The sequence below is a fragment of the Dasypus novemcinctus genome, chromosome 7 (assembly GCF_030445035.2).
Source record: "Dasypus novemcinctus isolate mDasNov1 chromosome 7, mDasNov1.1.hap2, whole genome shotgun sequence".
Lineage (NCBI taxonomy): Eukaryota > Metazoa > Chordata > Mammalia > Cingulata > Dasypodidae > Dasypus > Dasypus novemcinctus.
Window position 1 is genome coordinate 87,869,808 of NC_080679.1, and position 18,494 is coordinate 87,888,301.

The 18,494-nt window shown below is 37.0% G+C and overlaps 1 protein-coding gene across 2 annotated transcripts in view; it reads right to left on the reverse strand.

The window, feature by feature from the left end:
• The window catches only part of PSMD14 (proteasome 26S subunit, non-ATPase 14), a 111,625-nt gene extending 93,481 nt beyond the window's left edge, over positions 1-18,144 (reverse strand). For both annotated transcript variants that reach the window (XM_004464412.5, XM_058300763.2), the window contains exons 1-3: positions 17,953-18,144; positions 10,175-10,291; positions 7,395-7,446 (exon numbers count right to left, since the gene is read on the reverse strand). In XM_004464412.5, coding sequence (XP_004464469.1) covers positions 7,395-7,442 — 48 coding nt within the window. In that variant the 5' untranslated portion in view covers positions 7,443-7,446; positions 10,175-10,291; positions 17,953-18,144. The remainder of the gene's footprint in view (positions 1-7,394; positions 7,447-10,174; positions 10,292-17,952) is intronic.
• Positions 18,145-18,494: the final 350 nt, after the last annotated feature.

Below are 18,494 nucleotides of genomic sequence, written 5' to 3' on the forward strand. Positions count from 1 at the left end.
TAGAGGATCACATTAGGATAGTCAGGAAAGATTCACTTTACACCAAGAGGAGAGAAAAAAGAACTTAGCCAGAAGAGACCTTCAGTATACAAAAAGTGTCAATACAAACAGGCTGAAGAGTTCAAGGAAATTATGCTTATCAGATCTGTATTTTTTAAAAAGAACCTGGCTACTCTACAGATGAGATGTAGGAAACCAAAAATGGAAACAGAGAGACAACTTAAGAAGCTAGTGCAATATTTTTTTTTATCGATCTGCTAGAGAACTTCTGGTGTGGCTTGAATCTTCATAGATTAATGTGTATAATTTATCTTTAGTCACACCTGTCACATTTGAAATAAAACTTTTAATATGTGTAAGCACTGGCCCATAGCATGAAAATGAGCAAAAAAAAAAAAAGCATCACTTCATGTTTTTAAATTTTACATTAATGCTTTTGTATTGTATGTTTCTTTCTATAACATGAATTTTTCCATTAATATGTTTATAAAGTCTATTATACATACTGACATATAGAATCTAGTCATTCATTTTAACTGCTAGTGTTCTACTGCAAATTAGCCATTCAACCTCAAATACGTCAGTTTTGCATTTTTATCAGTTTTTCATTATTTAATACTGTAATACAAATCCTTAAATATGTCTCTAGATAAATATTTGTAAGAGTTTCTCTGAAGTGAATAATGGAATTGCTGAGTCAAAGATGTCGGGGCATTTTCAACTTTACTAGATACTGCCAATTGCTCTCCAAAGTGACTTCAACCATTTACACACTACATGGCAGTGAGTTCACTCAACATATAGCTATTGTCTGTTTGCCAGTAATGTTCGAAGCACTGAAATACATAAAAAGCCAACCTAAGTCTTATTTTAATTTTTCATTTCCCTGATATACAGTGAGAAGTAATATTTTTTTCATAAGCTTGTTAGCCATTCTTACTCTGCAAATTACCATTTTATATTTTTTTTCTATGAGGTAGCCTTTTGTCATTGATTTAACGTTCAGTCAAATGTGCTGCAAATATCTTTTCTCCCCCTATTGCTTCTCTTTCATGTTTAGTTATTAACATTGTATTGGGAAGCAGATTTGGCTCACCTGATAGACCGTCCGCCTACAACATGGGAGGTCCAGGGGTCAAACCCAGGGCCTCCTGACCCATGTGGAGCTGTCCCATACACAGTGTTGATGCGCACAAGGAGTGACGTGCCACACAGGGGTGTCCCCCACGTACGGGAGCCCCAACTGCAAGGAGTGCGCACCGTAAGGAGAGCCGACCCGCGCGAAAAAATTGCAGCCTGCCCAGGAGTGGTGCCATACACACAGAGAGATGATGCAGCAAAATGATGCAACAAAAAAGACATAGTTTCCCTAGTTCCGCTGACAAGAATACAAGCGGACACAGAAGAACATACAGCAAATGGACAGAGAGAACAGACAACTGGTGGCGGCAGGGGGAAGAGGAGAGAGATAAATAAAAAATAAAATCTTTAAAAAAAAAACCAAGACAACATTGTATTGATACAGCCAAATTATAACTCTTTTCTTTTGAGTTATATTTCTTGTGTCTTATTTTTAAAAATTATTCCCTATCTTCAGGTCAGAAAGACAAAAAAAATTTCTTCCAAAATTTTAAAGTTTGATTTGCACATTTAGATACTTTTGAATATGGTACAAAATTAGGTATCTAATTTAGTTTCCCCCCCATGCAGAAAGTCATTTGCCTCACCATCATTTAATGAATAGGCCTCTTCTTCCTTACTGATACATTTAACTTTTTTATTGCAGTAACACCAAAATTTCCATTTTATCCACTTTCAAGTATCCAATTCAGTGGTATTACATATATAATATTGTGCTACCATCACCACATTCATTGAACACTTAGAACATAATTCCTTGTATGTCTACTAGAGGGTAAGGTCCCTGGGTTAAATTACCATGCTCTTTTCATCTTAGTATTCCCTATAGCCTAACGCCTAACACGCAGAAACGCAAAATATCAGCCTAACAAAATTAAATAGACTACTAGGTAATAAATACCACTGACATTTGACTTTTTAAGTTTCATCTACTTTTAAGCTTACCTTGCTGGTTTCCAAATAGCCAATTTTAGTCTACTACTGTTCTTTTATAACATTAAACAATTTTAATATTTAAAAAAAAACTTTAAATGAAGATGTTTTCCAGGTATGAACACCATAAAGAAGAACTAGGAGAAAGTGGCATGATAAAAATCTAATGGAGGGGAAGAGGTGAAGCTCAGTGGCTGAGCATCTACTTTGCATATACAAGAACCCAGGTTCAAGCCCCAGTACCTCCAGGAAAAAAAAAGCTAATGGAAGAGAAAGTTTTAAGAAGGATGCTTTTAACACTGTGGAATGTTGAAGTCTCATTAAAAGAGAATCAAAAGTACAACAATAGGCTTGGCAACCTGAGCAATTTCAGTACAATAATGGAGGAAGAGGCCAGAATATAGCCAGAGAGAGTGAATGGAGGTAAGCAGAGCATGTGAGTGCAAGCTATTATTTCAGGAAGTTAAGAGATAAACAGAAGGAAAAGTTTAATAGTAGGATGCAATGATGTTTTTGTTTTGATATAAAAGACTTAAAACATCTTTATAGGGAGAAAACAGGAGCCAGTATAGGTGAACAATGGAGAATATGGGATTAGAAAACAAGGAGGATTAGGCTTGAAAAAGAGAAAGGTCACCTCCTATCCAGGGAAAGCTACAAGGTTAGAATGGGTAGAAACAGTGGTTATACCTTTTATCCCATTGACCCTACCCTCCCTAACTCCCAAATAAAACAACCATGGCTAAGTAACCTCAAATATAATCATAATATTGATACTGCTGTATTATTACTGTGCACTTCTCTATTTTAAAATGTGGCCAGGGAGCAGAGGTGGTTCAAGCATTTGGGTGTCCACCTCCCACATGGGAGACCCTAGGTTTGGTTCTTAGCGCCTCCTAAAGAAGACATGCAGACACAATGAATGAGCTGACTCAATGAGCTGACACGACAAGCGGAAAATAGATGTGGCCCAAATGGGTGAGCACCCACCTCCCACATGGAAGGTCCCAGTTCAGCTCCTGGTGCCTCCTAAAGACGACGAGTGGATACAACAAGCAGAGACAATGGCAGATACAATAAGCAGACACAATGGGCAGACAGATGAGGGAGCCATCTTGGGGAGGGGAAATTATAAAATGTGGCCAATTAGCATTGAAAGCAAAGCCCAAAAATCTTTTTACTATTACAAGCATTAAAGGAATTATACGCAATATTGGATCATGTCTCTTAGAAGTAAGACATAAAAAATCAGCATCAAATAATGTTTTAAGAAAATGAAACTAAAATACTTGCAGACAAACCATGGAGTCAAGGCTGAAAATAAAACGCTTTAAGCCAAAAAAAAAGTAACAACTGCTAAACACTGTTAAGAAAAAGTAGTCTCTTGATACTGATGACTATGCTTATGAGACTTTGCTCTTGAAATCGAAATTTAGCCTAGTGGCATAAGGTACCTAAGAATTACCTACTTGGAGCCTCCTTGTTGCTCAAATGTGGTGCCTCTCTAAGCCAAACTTAGCATATAAAAAATAATTCCCCCCAGCATGAGACATGACTCCCAGGGATGATCCTCCCTGGCACCAAGGGATTGCTACCAAGTCCCAAGAAGCAATGCATCTGGAAAAAAAAAAAATACCTTGACCAAAAGGGGGAAAAGGTAAAGACAAATGAATTTATATGGCTAAGAGACTTCAAAGTGAGTTAAGAGGCCAGCCCAGATGTAGCACTTATGTACATCTCAAAAGGATCTCTTTCACAGCCAAAGTAGATACTACCCCAAATAGCAAAGCTCCTCAGAGATAAAGAAACATCCAGACACTGTAGTCGGGCAGACAGCTCAGGAATTTGGCCCCATTGGGCCCTAATCTGATATTTATGCTCCCCAATGTGAAAGAGTTAGACTCAGTAGTGGTTTTCTTATGCACGACTCTTCTGTCCTTCTATATGAAACTATAATTAGTACTAGAGTTGGTATGTGTACATCCAAGAGACTTAAATCTTTGGGTTGTGCATTTGCCAAATGAGCCCTGGATCTCAACAGAGCTGCAATACCTACTCTCCAGTTCAATGGACTCACCCAGGACAACTAACAGAGAGGAGATGATGGACAAACAACATACTAAGGAACTGAGAATACCTACATCTGCAAGCAAGAAAGTCCCATTCATCAGATGTACAGGATCAAAAACCCCCTCAATGAATGGTGGAGTGGGCATCACCATCCCAGAGTCCTCAGGATCGGGAAATAAACTATGGACTAAAATAAACTTACTAGTTTTCTACTATAGACTTATTGTGATTTTTGCAATGGAAGAAATACCACTGTTGTAGAGGCAGCAACCCATGGACATTCTGGGGTTAGGGAGAGGGAAAAACAGGTGTAATGGCAGGCATTTTCAGGACTTGGGAATCATCCTGAATGACATTACAATGACAGATACAGGCCATTATATGTCTGGCCATAACCTACAGAGTCGAATGGGAGAGTGTAAACCACAATGTAAACTATAATGCATGCTTAGTGGCAATGCTCCAAAATGTGTTTATCAGTTGCAAGGAATGTACCACACTGATAAAAGATGTTGCTAATGTGAGAAAATGTGGGAAAATGTGGGAGGTGTGGGGAGTGGGGCATATGGGAATCTCCTATATATTCTCTGTAACATTTATGTAATTGAAACAGCTTTTAAAAAATAAAAAAAAATAAAAAATGAAAGAAATAAAAAAAGAAAAACTAGCCTTAGAGCATTTCTTTCATCATTGTGAAGATAATGATTTAAGAAAGCCCATTCACCCATAAAATATTCTTGGTGCTCTTTATTCAAACAAAGAAATAAATTCTTGAAAGAGTCTATTCAGTTCTCAAGGTAAGTAACTACAAGAGATTCTTGAGAACTATGAAAGGACTTTACTTGTTCTGTTCCTATTCCCATGTTTTAAAAGGGCCATCTACAAACACCAGCAAGTGACCTACCCCTAGTAGTAAGGGAATTCTGCCTTCTCTATTAAAGGGTAACAAAGTAACATTTCCCATTGATCTTTGGAGGTGTGGACCAACTCACAGTTCCCTTTCTACTAGTACTGGCTACTGTGCATTACCTATTAGAAGGAATAGCTACTATCTGTCCAAAGATCTTTGACTTATAAAAAAAAATAAGCAATACAGACTTAATATTTCGTTCCTGAGGTAGAAGTAATGTTGCAACTAAGTATTTATTTGTCATATTAATCCTAGAACAAAACGAAAATAAAATTTTAGGAAAAAAATTAATCATTGAACATCTATTTTTGATAAGAGAGAGAACACAGAAATAAGAACCCCATAAATTATTCCTTTGAGAGTTTTCCATCTAATTGGGGAGATGAAACCCATATACGGGTGGCGGACTTGGCCCAGTGGTTAGGGCATCTGTCTACCACATGGGAGGTCCACGGTTCAAACCCCAGGCCTCCTTGACCCGTGTGGAGCTGGCGCAAGCGCAGTGCTGATGCGCGCAAGGAGTGCTGTGCCACGCAGGGGTGGCCCCCGCGTAGGGGAGCCCCACACGCAAGAAGTGCACCCCGTAAGGAGAGCTGCCCAGTGCGAAAGAAAGTGCAGCATGCAACAGGAATGGTGTCGCACACATGGGGAGCTGACACAAGAAGATGACGCAACAAAAAGAAACACAGATTCCCATGCTGCTGACAACAACAGAAGTGGACAAAGAAGACGCGGCATATAGACACAGAGAACAGACAACTGGGGTGTGGGGGGAAGGGGAGAGAAATAAATAAATAAATAAATCTTAAAAAAAAAAAAAAAGAAACCCATATATGAAATGTCTTAATATTACTCAGCAATATATTTATGAGCCAATATAAGAGAACAAGGGCTAATTAAGTAATTAGAAACCTACAAAAAAGCTATTGAACAAATTCAAGTTTTCCACTTATTTAATATGCAAAGATTTGCAGTGATCACTGAGATAATGATATAGTCTGATTTGTGGTAACATCATTATATTTTATTATAATTGGCAGGTAAATCTGCAGTATCTACATTCTACCTCAGCTAACTTCTGACATTTATATATGCCTTGATATTGGTATTACTAATTTCAGAATAAATTAAGAAAATTCTAGAAGCTATTTAGAATGCCTCCAAAAGTATGGAGTCAGCTATGGAAGGGTTGGTACAGAGAGACTTAGGCCTCTTGAAAAAGTTATATAGATGTTAGAAAAGTGAAAAATCATGAATTGGCTGGCAACGAAGAATCACGAAAAACATTAAAAACTGTTTAAGACAAGAAAAATAACTGAAGTTTGTTCAAGGATTCAAAATAGGATCACAAAAAGACTTCAACTTTCTAAAAAGAATTATTAGTCATAACCCACGAAAGACCTCATCAAAGAATTCTTGTAAAAATGCCTTTAAAACACTGAAAATTTCATGAAGTCTCAAAAGAAGACTGTTTCTTAGAATAAACATAGACTACTTTGAATGAGGAAAATGAAGTCATCAACAGTGACACAGAAAAAAATGAGGCAAAGCTGGTAACTAAAAGGGTTCTAAAGGTGGGTTATAAAAAATTTCCATTATTAGGTCATCAAACAATGCATTACATGAAAGTCTCAGAAAGGAAAAATAGTCATCATTTTTTGCTGTTAAGTAAATGGATGACTGGAAAGATAATCAGTGCACAACTCAAAAGAGGCAGAAATTCTTCTTTGGCTGAAAGCAGAGACAATATCCTGAGATAAGAAAATTTATCTAGAGGCCCTTTTGCCCAACAGCATGGAAGAAAATAAGTGATAACATTAAAACAACAGATATATCATTTACCTTTAATAAGAATATGAAAGAAACTGTATATACGAATTTAAAGAAAAAAGAAGAAACATTACTTATTAATTCACCCATGCTAGAATTTATCAGTGTTAAGGCTGTACACACAAACATTATTTTATAGACTGGTTTTCTAGATCTAGTCAGGAGTATTACATATTTAATTCTTCACATGTTACTTCTAAAGTTCACATTTTAAACTGAGCAGTAAAATGCTGTTGAGTCGTTTTTTTTAAAGAGCAAGTTGGATAATCTCACATATCCCACAACTTAAATCAAAGCAAATAGAGAAAATTCTTATTCCTAAAACTTATTAAGATAATAGAAAACGTTCTCCTCATGTTATTTAGTGTTGCAATACAACTTCTGGCAAAAGGTAGGCTTCATTGGGTAATCTGTGAAGTGATTTTCTTGGCAGTGATTTCCTTCTCTTTGGATATCTAAAGAAAAGCTTGTACTTTACACACAAAGAAATACTGAGAATCTATATACTAACCTGGCCCAATCCAGGCATACCTCCTCCAAGTCTAAGAAGTCTGTCCATATTTCTAGAAAACAGAAACAAAGGAAAACGTTCCTAAGCACAAAAGTGTTTACTCAATTGCTATCTATATAATTCACCTTCAGTCACTCAGTATGTCAAAAATATTGGTGGTAATTACAACACAACATCAGACTTCCTGTTAATTAACACCACATATTAATTCAAGAAGCTGTCTTCCATGCTAATTAACAGACCTTATTTTACTGCTTTGGTTTTGGGTTATCCCCAGTTTTAAAGACAAGCAATCTTAGCATACTTTCAAAACTTTGCTATCATTAAGTTAATTATATTTTCTTATTGTTATCTTATAAAGTTCCTGAATGAGGAAAAAGTGCCTGAAATGCTTATCATATGTATGATTGAATTTCCTTCAATTTTCCAGAGTGTACAAATAAAAATCCTCACTTTTAAATTAAATTTTAACATCCTCATTAGTAAGTTCTGTGCTAATTAACTTACAGCTTGTCAGTTATCATCAAAACTACATGTGAAAGACATTGTGAGCAGATTATGGATCTCTGAATTAGCATCAAAGGCTTTTTAAAAACAAACTCATTATACTAAAAGAAATACTATAAAGTAAACATTAAATGCATTAAGATAGTGTTCTAGGACCAACAGATATTTTGCATTTCAGATGTTGTGGAGATGTGTATACCTTTTTCACTAAGGAAATTTTCAGTTGCCATTCTCAATTATAATTTCAGGGTTCATCAACCCAAAGAGGATTCCTTACGAAATATCAATCTGATTTACTTTTTATGTCTGGAATAACTCTAGAAGACAATCTTATAAGCTTGAAAAACTCACAGAAAATAAGAAATCAAAGGAAAGGAAACAGCATATATACTTATATGGCCTCAAATACATAAAAAGGAGTTACCAAATTATAAAAATTAATAACTGTACAACTGGATACTTAAGAATGACAATAGGGAAACGGACTTTGGCCCAGTGGTTAGGGCGTCCGTCTACCACATGGGAGGCCCGCGGTTCAAGCCCCGGGCCTCCTTGACCCATGTGGGAGCTGGCCCATGCGCAATGCTGATGAGCGCAAGGAGTGCCGTGCCACACAGGGGTGTCCCCCGCGTAGGGGAGCCCCACGCGCAAGGAGTGCACCCATAAGGAGAGCCGCCCAGCGTGAAGGAGGGAGCAGCCTGCCGAGGAATGGCGCCACCCACACTTCCCGTGCCGCTGACGACAACAAAAGCGGACAAAGAAACAAGACGCAGCAAAAAGACACAGAAAACAGACAACCGGGGGAGGGGAGGGGAATTAAAGAAATAAAAATAAATCTTAAAAAAAAAAAAAAAAAAAAGAATGACAATAAAAAATATTTTTCCAGTTTGAAAATGGCTACTAAACCTTGAAATTCCTCCTCTTCCTAAGCACATGTTTTAGAAAATAGTATTGCTAGCAATTAAATGTCAATGGATTTCTTTAGTCATTTGTCCATGCTGTTCTGATAGTTAGAAAGTTAGAAGTGCTATATGAACTAAAATCCAATAATGTACTTGTGATCATACCATCACTGCCTGATTATTTTTCTTGAATCTGGCCTACAATGTAATCCACCAATATTTAACAATACTAGCATTATAGACTTTAGAATAAGTGCACAAATATACAGCCAAAGAATTTTCACAAAGTGAACACACCCAAGTAATCATCACCTAAATGAAGAAACAGAACATTATCAGTACTCAGAAACTCCTCTGATGCCTATTCCCAGTCTCCACCATCCTGCAAAGGTGGTATTACGACTTTCAAAGGCATGGATTAGTTTTGCTGATTTTAATTTTATATATGTAGAATAACACTTTTTATGTCTGTCTTGTGTTACTTAACATGATGTTTATATGATTCACAATGGATAAATTCATTTTAAAAACTGAAAAGGGACAAAAGAAAGCATGATAATCAAGACAAAAAATCACCTCACAACCATAACTCATCCTTTCCAATGGCCAAAATTTACAAATAAAATCTTCATCAAATTCCCATTAAAATTCCTCAACTGGAATATGGCATTCAATACATAGCAATTTTTAAAGGCTGTAGACAGAAAAAAATCCTGTATATATTAGAATATTAAAGACTGTTACCTAGACTATATTATCAAAGGAGGGAAAAATTCCTTTAAACCATTTCAAATTTACAAATAGCATAGTGTATTCTTTTTTGGGGGAGAATATATATATATATGTACACATACATACACACAACACACACACACATGTGTGTTATGTATATATTCCCCCCTAGGCTAAAGTCAATTCCCAGCTGTGTTCCACTTATCTATTTCCTCTATGTTGTTTCTGATGAGTTTACACAGACTCCAGATGCTGTGAATATACATGAGCAATGTGGGTAGCAGAGGGAAAGAAAATCTGGCAGGTCAAATTTGTGTTTTTAACAAAATTAGATGTCTCAGCAAACAGGAAAAAATACTTAACTATAAGGTAAGAAAACCCAGGTTTAACAAATATACTAACATTTGGAAATTAAATATACTGATAAATGTTCTAAATCACACAACTTTTAAAAAAGTTTATAGAATGTAAAAGTGATGAAAATGCTAGTTATCCAAATGACTTTCATGATCCTTTAACTTGGTTATCTATCACACAGATTTGGAATTCAGATGTTGCTAAGCACGGTACATTTTCCTAACATCTCTGTACCACACCCTGAAAAAACAGACAAAAGTAAAAGACATACTTAATTCTCACCTGGTCAGTAACTACAATTCTTCAGGCGTTACTCTTCAAGTTGTCAAGTTCTTAGCTCAAGCTCTTGCTAATTTTGGCAGGTATAATTTTTCAAGTATGTTTTTTTAGCTCTGTCTCCTAAAAAAAGTAAAACAAGACGTAATTATTTTGAGAACAGAGTAGAAAAATTTTATACCAAATGCTTCAAAGAAGCAAATTTACTAAAAATGAAAAAAAAAAGTCAAAACTGAATTTTAATCATGATTTCCTGAGAGTATGGAATGATCTACCATCCTGAGGAACTATAGAGCAAGTGAATCCAATTTTATTTTGTAAGTTTCTTTTCTGAGCCGTTCTAATTATGTATAAGGATTGATATTTCATGACTTTTATTCTTTATAGAGGCCTTTCAAAGAAGAAAGAAAAAATGTCCCGATTTTTACAAAACAGAACAAAATCCGTTCTATCGTGCAATTACCACACAGGTCCTATTATAAATCTATGATATAGTAGGGAATCTTAGTGATGTTATTTTTCTTATGCATTAAAATTTTGTTATTTCATTATCCTAGGAATTAATTCATCATTTCTCACCCATTATTCCCAACCGTGCTAAGAAACACTAAAATAATAAGAAAAAAGAATGAGAATTGTCTAGCATGATATAATAGTGAAATAAATTATAGCTATTGCATCCACCTTCAGTTTTCTTATTATGTTGCCCAAAGCACTGCTTCATTTTTCAAGAAGGTATAAAAGACCAGAGATATCATCTTTGTAGTGTTGGGTTGGTTTTTTTTCCCCATTTTCATTGAATACAACTGAGAATTCAGAATTTTTCATTTCCCACAAAAAGAAAGCTGACAGAGAAAAAAAGTTTCACAATTATTAGATTATCAGAAGACAAATGCAAAGAAACAGCTAAGAGCACTTAGTCTCTAGTGCTAACAGTGAAACTGATAACATGATAAGCCAGGATTTCTTATCCTCAGCACTATTAACAGTCTGAATCAGACAATTCTTTGTTGTGGGAGCTGTCTTTTGCATTGCAGGTTTAGCAGTATCCCTGGCCTGGACCCTCTAGATGTTAGCAACATTTAACCCAGTCATGGTAATAAAAAATGTTTCTAGACATTGCTCAATCTTCCCTGCAGGGCAAACTCACTCCTGGTTGAGACTACAAGTATAAGCAAAATCTAAGACTATGGCAACTTTGGATGACAATATCCCAGACTAATTTTCACCAACTCAAGAATCAATGAACAATGTATTTCTAAGACAATAAAGAAATTATATTCTCATCCATTCATTTATCAAAGCTTTATCACACAATATTCTGCAACAAGACCCCGTTTTGCTAAGAGATGTGTGGATGTATTCTTTGATCTTCTATGTTTGCACACCAAAATTTAAGTGATGCACTCATATATGGACAAATGCTGAAGTGTATAATACAAAGGTGAATAAAAATAAATATAGAAATGCAGAAAAGTATTGGACTGATTCTAACTGGTGTTTATAAATCTAAAACTAAAATGTTTTACAATTATGAAGCAAAGAATATCCTTTCTTCAAGAAAATTGAGTTATCAATGTTTTCAAAAGTACTGCAAATGCAATAAGAACCAGAAGTAATGATAAGCTGGACCTACTAGAAATGTGTTTGAAATCTGGATTGATCTTACAAGATGGATTTGTTCCAGGTTCATGCATGATGACTGATGAGCAGTTACTTACATCAAGGATGTTGCCCACTTCAGGTATACATACCTTTAAAATCAGTGAAATTTTGGGACAAAATTTTGTATTTCTCTGTTTAAGCTTTTATTAACATTTTAAATATGGCTGTTTTTTATCATCCCTTTATTTTTACTTCTGTAAATTATCTGTAAAATGACTTAAACATTAAAAAAATGTAAATAGGGAAACGGACTTTGGCCCAGTGGTTAGGGCGTCCGTCTACCATATGGGAGGTCCGCGGTTCAAACCCCGGGCCTCCTTGACCCGTGTGGAGCTGGCCATGCGCAGCGCTGATGCGCGCAAGGAGTGCCGTGCCACGCAAGGGTGTCCCCCGCGTGGGGGAACCCCACACGCAAGGAGTGCGCCCGTGAGGAAAGCCGCCCAGCGTGAAAAGAAAGAGCAGCCTGCCCAGGAATGGCTAAACCCACACTTCCCGTGCCGCTGACGACAACAGAAGCGGACAAAGAAACAAGACGCAGCAAATAGACACCAAGAACAGACCACGGGGGTGGGGGGGGTGGGGGGGGTATTAAATTTAAAAAAAATGTAAATAGTTCACTGGACTCAGATGATAAATGGTGGTAACTATTTTTCCTGTTATATGAAGGTTAAGAGCTATGACTGCAGTCAGAGCACTAAGATTCAAACCCTGGCTCTAATACTTATTAGCTGTGTGTCTTTGGGCAATTATCTCTTTTAGCCTCAGGTCACAGATCTGCTATATGTGGATAATGAGAGCATCTCCATCATGGAATTGTTCAGAAAATTAAATAAGACAATGGACATAAAAAACATTTATCACAATGCTTGGTGCATAGTAAGTAAACAATTAATGCTGGCTGCTGTCCCAGCTCCACCATCCTATGAGCACAGCTATAGCCCCACTAACACAGATCCTATTCCCACATAGTTGGCCACTTGGTGAGGTCAAAGCGCCAAGCACATTTCACAGTACTAAATTAAACTACCTTGTGGGAAGAGGGACTTGCATTTTGCAGAAGTTAGCAAAGGACTTCAGAGAGTTAAAGTGTTACACTATAACATAAAAGAAGCTTCTAAATTCTTAGAATTATATGCAATACAAAAAGTCTATAATCTAAAAGCAGAGAACTATAAAAAAGCAGAAGACTCAGAGCTCATACATGACTAAGTTTACTTAAAACATTACCAGATAATATGACTACAATGTTTATGCCTAATATGTCATGCATGCAGTCATTTTTAGAATCCTAATTGACAAATCTTTACCCCTCTACTAATTTAATATCTGATTATAAGAACCTAACCACCAACATTATGTTGGATTTAAAATAAATCATTTTCATATACTTACAAGAAAAGTATGGAACATGAACAGATAACCCTAAAGAGCAGATCATTCATAATATCTTAATCTGCATTTGTAATGTGAGCATTAAAAAAAAAAAGTTTCAATCTTTTTACAAGACAAGTGTTCTAATAATTCATAAAATTCAAAATTCAAACAAAATCATGAACCCCTTACTTGTTCAGATTTATCATTCTATTTCCTAGTTCTTTTCTTTAGTCATTTTTCACTTCCTAATTCATACGGAGTTAAATACTATTACTTCTCAAATCAATGTTTGAGATTGATTTAGGATTTAAAAGGATTTTAAATCCTTCTTAAATCACCGTATTTGTGATCTCACTGTATTTCTAATTCCTCTCCTCAGATTTGTGAAAGGTAGGACCTTTTTTCTCTCACTTTCTCAAGAGCTTTCTTTAGTGGAAGAAACAGAAAGAGTCAACATTAGACTTTCTTTTAAAATGTTTATCATGGTAACATATATACAACATAAAATCTCCCATTTTAACGACTTTCAAGAATACAATTGAAGGGTATTAATACACAATGTTGTGCTACCGTCACTATCATCTATTACCAAAACATTTCTATCACCCCAAACAGAAACTCTGTACCCAATAAGCATTAATTGCCCATTTCTCTTCCCACCCTTCAGGACCCCTCTTCCAACCCCCAGTAACCTGTAATCTACTTTTTGTTACAATAAATTTGCCTATTCTAGTTATTTCATATAAGAAAATCATACAATAGCTTTCCTTTTGCATCTGGCTTATTTCACTCAACATGATGTCTTCAATGTTCATCAATGTTGTAGCATGCATCAGAACTTCATTCCTTTTATGGCTGCATAATATTCCACTGTATGTATATATCATATTTTGTTTATTCATCCATCTATCGGTGGGCATTTGGGTTGCCTCCATTTTTTGGCTACCACAAATAATGCTATGAACATTGGTATACAAATATCTGTTTGAGTCTCTGATTTCAAAACCTTGGTGTATATACCCTAGAAGTGGAATTGCCAGGTCATATGGTAGTTTTTTCCTCTTGAGGAACTGCCAAACTTTTCTACAACTGCTGCACCATTTTACATTACCACCAAAATATACATGGTTTCCTATTTCTCCACTTCTTCACCAACACTTGTTATTTTCCATTTTGTAAATAATAGCCAATCTAGTGGGTAAGAATGGTATATCATTGTAGTCCCAATTTGCATTTTCCTAATGGCTAAGGATGTTGTCCATGTTTCCATAGGCTTATTGACCATTTGTATATCTTCTCTGAAGAAATGTCTACTGAAGTCCTTGCTGATTTTTAAACTGGGTAGTTTGTCATTTTGCTAAGTTGTAAGAATTCTTTATATATTCCCTATATTAAACCATTATCAGGTGTATGGTTTCCAAATATTTTCTCCCATCATGTAGGTTGTCTTTTCACTGTCTTAATAATGTCCTTTGATGCACAGTTTTTAATTTCAATGAAGTCCAACTTACATATTTTTTCTTTTTTTGCTCATGCTTTTGGTGTAAAGTCCAAGAATTCACTGCCTAATATAAGGTCCTAAAGAAACTTCCTGTTTTCTTCTCAGAGTTTTATTGTTTTAACTCTTCTATTTAGGTCATTGTTTCATTTTGAGTTAATTTTTGTATATGGTATGAAGTAGGGATCTGCTTTCATTCTTTTGCAGATGGGCAGCAAGTTTTCCAGCACCATTTGTTGAAGAAACTACTCTTTTCCCATTGATTGAACTTGGCACGCTTTGTCAAAAACCAATTGGCCATACCATCAGTAGAAGAATGGATAAATAAATAGTGGTATATACATACAATGGATTATTATTCAGCTATAAAAAGGAATGAAGTTCAGAGGCATGTTGCAACATGGATGAACTCTGAAGACATTATGCTGAGCAAAATAAGACAGGCACAAAAGGATATGTATTATATGATTTTACTTACATGAAATACTTAGAAGAACCAAACGTCATAGAGACCAATGGAGGTTTATAAGTTACCAGGGGTAGGTTCTGTTTGAGGAGGTGAAAATGGGGGAGTAACAGATGTTGGTGATGGTAGCACAGTATTGTGAATATAGTTACTGAATTGTACACTTCATTGTGGTTCTATGGTTAAAATAGGAAATTATTTGCTGTATATTGCTTATTGTAATATAAAGTAAAAAAAAATCAATTAGGCATAGATTTGTGGTTTATTTCTAAACTCTCAATTCTCTTTATTGCTCTACAGATCTGCCCTTATGCCTATAAATAGGGTTTTGAGAGCAAGATTTCCCCAGATTAGAATCATGAGGATGGTATTAGCCTAAGTATTGTGGTACCTCCTAATTACAGCACTCAAGTAAAATATTTGAGTACCACTTGTATATAAGGTGATACAGAAATAGTGCTACTAGGAAGATCAGTCGCTTGCAATGAAAGAACTTACAATGTACCTGGAGAAGCATGACATAAACCCATGAAATATGTGGAAAGTAAAAGGGCAGCAGGGTAGAGAGGTAAACCTAGATTTGAATGCTGGCTTCGCCACCTACTCACTATATGATTTCAAACAATTAATTACCTTCTTCTAATCTCTATATCTCATCTATAAAATAGGGATAATACCTATCTTTCAAGACTCTTGTGAAAATAAATACAAAACACTTAACATAGTACCTGGACTATCATATATACTCAATAAATGTTATCTTAGAGCTAAAAGAAATTATTAATCCAATTCTCTCATTTTACAAATAGGGGACAACAAGGTATCACGAAGCAGAATATAAAATGTCAATTGAGGACAACAAACAGTATATGAAAAGTTCATGAGTCAGAAATCATAAGGGAGTATTCAGGTAAGGCTTTCATAGGTAGACAATAAATGACAAAACGAACAGTTATAAAATTGAAAACTATTAAATAAAAGCACATTTGCTTCATGATACTGATTTTCAAACATCTGGTTCTGAAGCTAGATACTACTAAACACAAGGTTTATATAGCAAGTATAAAAATAGGATGAACCCATATAAGACTTAAAAGCTAGCCATTCACGCGACGGACTTGGCCCAGTGGTTAGGGCGTCCGTCTACCACATGGGAGGTCCAAGGTTCAAACCCTGGGCCTCCTTGACCCGTGTGGAGCTGGTGCATGAGCAGTGCTGATGTGTGCAAGGAGTGCCCCACCATGCAGGGGTGTCCCCCGCATAGGGGAGTCCCACGTGCAAGGAGTGCGCCCCATAAGGAGAGCCGCCCAACACAAAAGAAAGTGCAGCCTGCCCAGGAATGGTGCCACCCACACGGAGAGCTGACACAAGAAGATGACACAACAAAAAGAAACACAGATTCCTGTGCCGCTGACAACAACAGAAGCGGACAAAGAGGACGCAGCAAATAGACACAGAGAACAGACAACCGGGGTGGGGGGCAGGGGGGAAGGGGAGAGAAATAAATAAATAAACCTTTTTTTAAAAAAAGGCAACATATTATTTACCAAACACCTTGGAAAAAATAATCTCCCAAACTCAAGAGGTGAGGCTTCACTGAAAGATCATGACTTCAAAACTTTCTTCTTTTGCCATTTAATTTTGTCCTGGGACAATTTCAAGACAATATTCAGGCTTTCCATTAAATACCAGTTTACTAATATTAACACTGTAAGTGTAATTGAATCACGATAGATCTCAATCTCCTTAAATGCACAATAACCATGCAAATTTGTTTTTAAATTATATGTAATTTAAACTTTAAATGAGCCAATTGGTTGGTAGCCTTACATGACAAGAAGGCCACCAATATATTAATGATTTAGTCTCAGTTTAGTTCTTTTTTTGTTATTTCAACATTATCACTGACTGTCTTGTTGCTTTGGTCATGAACACCAAGTCAACAGCAAAAAACATACTTTTGCAAGCAGTGAAAAAATCATTTTTACACAGGACTATATTTCCTTGCTAATTTTTAAAGCTTCTTCCCTTCCCCATGAAATCTTTATCAACGTTTGGTTACTGCTTTAATTTGAAGAGTTTTCATTCAGTCACTAGATTTATTTTTAGACTCTTTTGAAACATTTAGGACATACACAAAGTAATGTCCCCAGAAGAACTAGGTTCCAAGAGGCAACACACAGATTTCTAGTTTAGTGAAAACAGGAAATGTAACCAATTCACCAACTAATCAATTAGGACAATGTTGCAAGTACTTTAGAAGGCATAGCAGGAATAACCACACTTTGAAGATTTCCAGTGTAAAAAATCAGTTCGCCCCCGAGTTTTTAAAATAGGAATGGAAAAGCTTAACACTAAAAGAGAAAAAAAGTCAAGGGCTATGGGAATAACAAGTAATAAGGCAAACATGCAGTCTGTGGGAAGGTTAATTTTATTCTCTCGTTTCCTCTGCCTTAAAGTTTTTCAACATAGGATCACCTATCGATAAAACACAAATAAGGGCTCTACATGTTTAAAGCCCTATATAAGGACGAGAAGTCCCCAAGACGTGGCAAATTCAGCAGGGCAGAAGGGATAGAGGAAGGAAACCACATACAGACCTGAACCTGTCGGGACCCCAGGCATCCGCCGAGGAGGACGAAGGTGCCTGGGCTCTTCCCTCGAGGCCCAGGCCTTCAGGGGCAACTCGGCTGGGAAACGTGACTCAGGAAAGCACGGGGATGTAGGGGCCTAGTGCGGCTGCCTCCCCGGAACTCCAGGACTTGTCCCTCTAAGTCTTACCTGACGGTGGGCGAAGGGCTGGGGGCGAAAAGGCACGGTCTGGATCCTTAACTTGCCCGTGCGATGACGCGGCGGCGGCGACGGCACCTCAGACTGGGCCCGGCTCTGACACCGCGAACCCGCGATGAATCAGCCCGATTCCATTCAAAAGAGTCGCCCCGGCCTCAGCCGCGAAGCACTTCCGGGTTCACTGCTCCACTTCGGCTTCCGTTCCCCCGGCGGCCAATTGGAGACAATCCGGGAATCGGGCAAGTGTCCCAGAAGTAGGGAGCTTGGCCAGATGGTTAGGGCTGTCGGCGTCTCTGTGCGCCGGGGCGGAAGTGAGCGCCGGGTCTGTCCCCCGCCTCAGACATCCCCCTTTTTCTCTTACCTCCTCCTCTTAGTGCACGAGTCCGGCCGCCGCCGAGATCTGGGGCGCTGGCCCACCCAATCCGGAAGGTGGCCGGCCAAGAAGTGAAGCTGCTAAGATTGCGAAGCAGAGTGCCTTTCGTTTTAGTGTTCACTGCCGTCACCCTCTTTAAAAACAAAAGATTAACTTGAAC